At 28.2% G+C, this 2,462-nt stretch overlaps 1 protein-coding gene across 1 annotated transcript in view; it reads left to right on the forward strand.

Moving 5' to 3' along the window:
* Positions 1 to 147: 147 nt before the first annotated feature.
* The window catches only part of LOTGIDRAFT_176410 (hypothetical protein), a gene marked incomplete at both ends in the record, with an annotated part of 9,430 nt that continues 7,115 nt past the window's right edge, over positions 148 to 2,462 (forward strand). Inside the window, 4 exons of the mRNA XM_009048534.1 lie at positions 148 to 232; positions 1,133 to 1,385; positions 1,716 to 1,790; positions 2,268 to 2,398. Coding sequence (XP_009046782.1) covers positions 148 to 232; positions 1,133 to 1,385; positions 1,716 to 1,790; positions 2,268 to 2,398 — 544 coding nt within the window. The remainder of the gene's footprint in view (positions 233 to 1,132; positions 1,386 to 1,715; positions 1,791 to 2,267; positions 2,399 to 2,462) is intronic.

Consider the following 2,462-nt stretch of genomic DNA (forward strand, 5'->3'; position numbering starts at 1 on the left):
AACTGATAGTAATAGTATCCTGCAGGACTTCCAGTAGACACTACAAGTGGTACCAGCAAGTTATTCAGACGTCTCTTGAAGGGTACATAACAAGGGAAAAATGCTTGGAATAAGAGTACTTTTATAACCTTTTTCTTCTGTTTTAAGGTGTTAGATATGTGTGCTGCACCAGGATCTAAAACAGCTCAGTTGATAGAATTATTACATTCTGATGAAAATCAGGAAGTTCCAGGTAATATACCTATATATTTCTTCTATTGAATCTCATGATGGTTTATTATTCATTTCCTTGAATAATCAAGGACAGCCTATCTTTATACTATATTTATGTCCCCTGGATTTTTATAATTGGTCTTCCTATTTTGATGGATACAGGTCAGGAAAGTTGACCAACAAATTGCCAATATAAGTTCAAATATTGGATAGATGTGTCAATGTGCGTATTATGTAATAAAACTAATTTTCTAAACAAAATTTGCCTTACATTTGAGATCTGATAGATTTTTTGGGGTGAAACATTCAGCTAGATAACACTATTACTTGTCATTAACAAATGAAATATCCCATATCACATTAAGACGACCATAATTGTTTATATATTTATATTTAGATGGGTTTATAATTGCTAATGATACTGATAATAAAAGATGTTATATATTTATATTTAGATGGGTTTAAAATTGCAAATGATGCTGATAATAAAAGATGTTATATATTTATATTTAGATGGGTTTAAAATTGCTAATGATACTGATAATAAAAGATGTTATATATTTATATTTAGATGGGTTTAAAATTGCTAATGATGCTGATAATAAAAGATGTTATATATTTATATTTAGATGGGTTTATAATTGCTAATGATGCTGATAATAAAAGATGTTATATATTTATATTTAGATGGGTTTATAATAGCTAATGATACTGATAATAAAAGATGTTATATATTTATATTTAGATGGGTTTATAATAGCTAATGATACTGATAATAACAGATGCTATATATTTATATTTAGATGGGTTTATAATTGCTAATGATACTGATAATAAAAGATGTTATATATTTATATTTAGATGGGTTTAAAATTGCTAATGATGCTGATAATGAAAGATGCTATATATTTATATTTAGATGGGTTTATAATAGCTAATGATGCTGATAATAAAAGATGTTATAATTTATATTTAGATGGGTTTATAATTGCTAATGATGCTGATAATAAAAGATGCTATATGATGGTACATCAGATAAAAAGACTACAGACACCATGCTGTATGATAATAAATCATGATGCTTCTATATTACCTAAACTAAGATCTAATACAGATGAACAACATTTACAGTTTTATCAGTTTGATAGAATACTAGCTGATGTACCTTGCAGGTGGGTAGTTTTTAAAGGAACACAATTCCATAACTTGGCCAATATGAGTATATTTCTATCAGTTTACCTACCCAGTGTAGTTACTATACAACAGAATCCCTGTATAATCCTATAAATCCATAAAACTAATCTAAGTAATTATCCATAAAACTACAAGAAAATTCTACCTCCTTATTTTTTCCACATTATGTTTTTGCATTAGTACTATGCAACAAAAACTATATTACTCAGCAGTGAAAATATTTTCTATTATATTATTGTACAATATAAACTGTGTTATTTTATTTTTGTGTATTCTTTGGTTATGTTATTAAATTATGTTATTTATAGTGGAGACGGAACATTAAGAAAAAACCCTGATTTATGGAAGAGATGGAATCCAACACATGCTTGTAGTCTTCATGGGTATGTGTTTATTGTTATTATCCTATATTATTGTGAGGATTGTTGTGAAACCATTTATATTCGTGGACACAAAATTTCATAGGTATGTCCTCTGATGACATAAACTTACCTGTAAATTCATATACATATCTCTTGTATTTCAAAAGTTTTTTCTTTAAATTATGTATTTGTGTCATTATTATCAAAACCATTGTGTATTAATAGCCCTTAAATAACTTAGCCCTTAAATAACTTAGCATCACTTTCATGGGTAAATCTACGAAAATTGATCCATCAGCAATATTGTCCCATTATATTGGCTCGTGAACTCAGATCTAATATTAATAAACTTTAGTATCCACATAAGATATATTGAAGAGATCTGGAAATAGAATAACTTCACTTTTATTTTCCATTATACTGTCCTGGTAAAGGTTTTCTCATTTGTCAACAGCCCTATAAGGTGCTGAAATATAATCTCTTCTATGTAATTTGTAGTTTACAGAAGAAGATTTTAAAACGTGGTGTTGAATTACTAGCTGTTGGTGGTAGATTAGTCTACTCTACCTGTTCATTTCACCCTGTAGAAGATGAAGCTATAGTAGCTAATATGTTACGGAAAGCAGAAGGTATGAGCAATCCTCTTTGTGTTCTTATTATTTTCTTATGTGGATATAATGTCTGGATAAACAA

The sequence above is a fragment of the Lottia gigantea genome (assembly GCF_000327385.1).
Source record: "Lottia gigantea unplaced genomic scaffold LOTGIsca_1234, whole genome shotgun sequence".
Lineage (NCBI taxonomy): Eukaryota > Metazoa > Mollusca > Gastropoda > Lottiidae > Lottia > Lottia gigantea.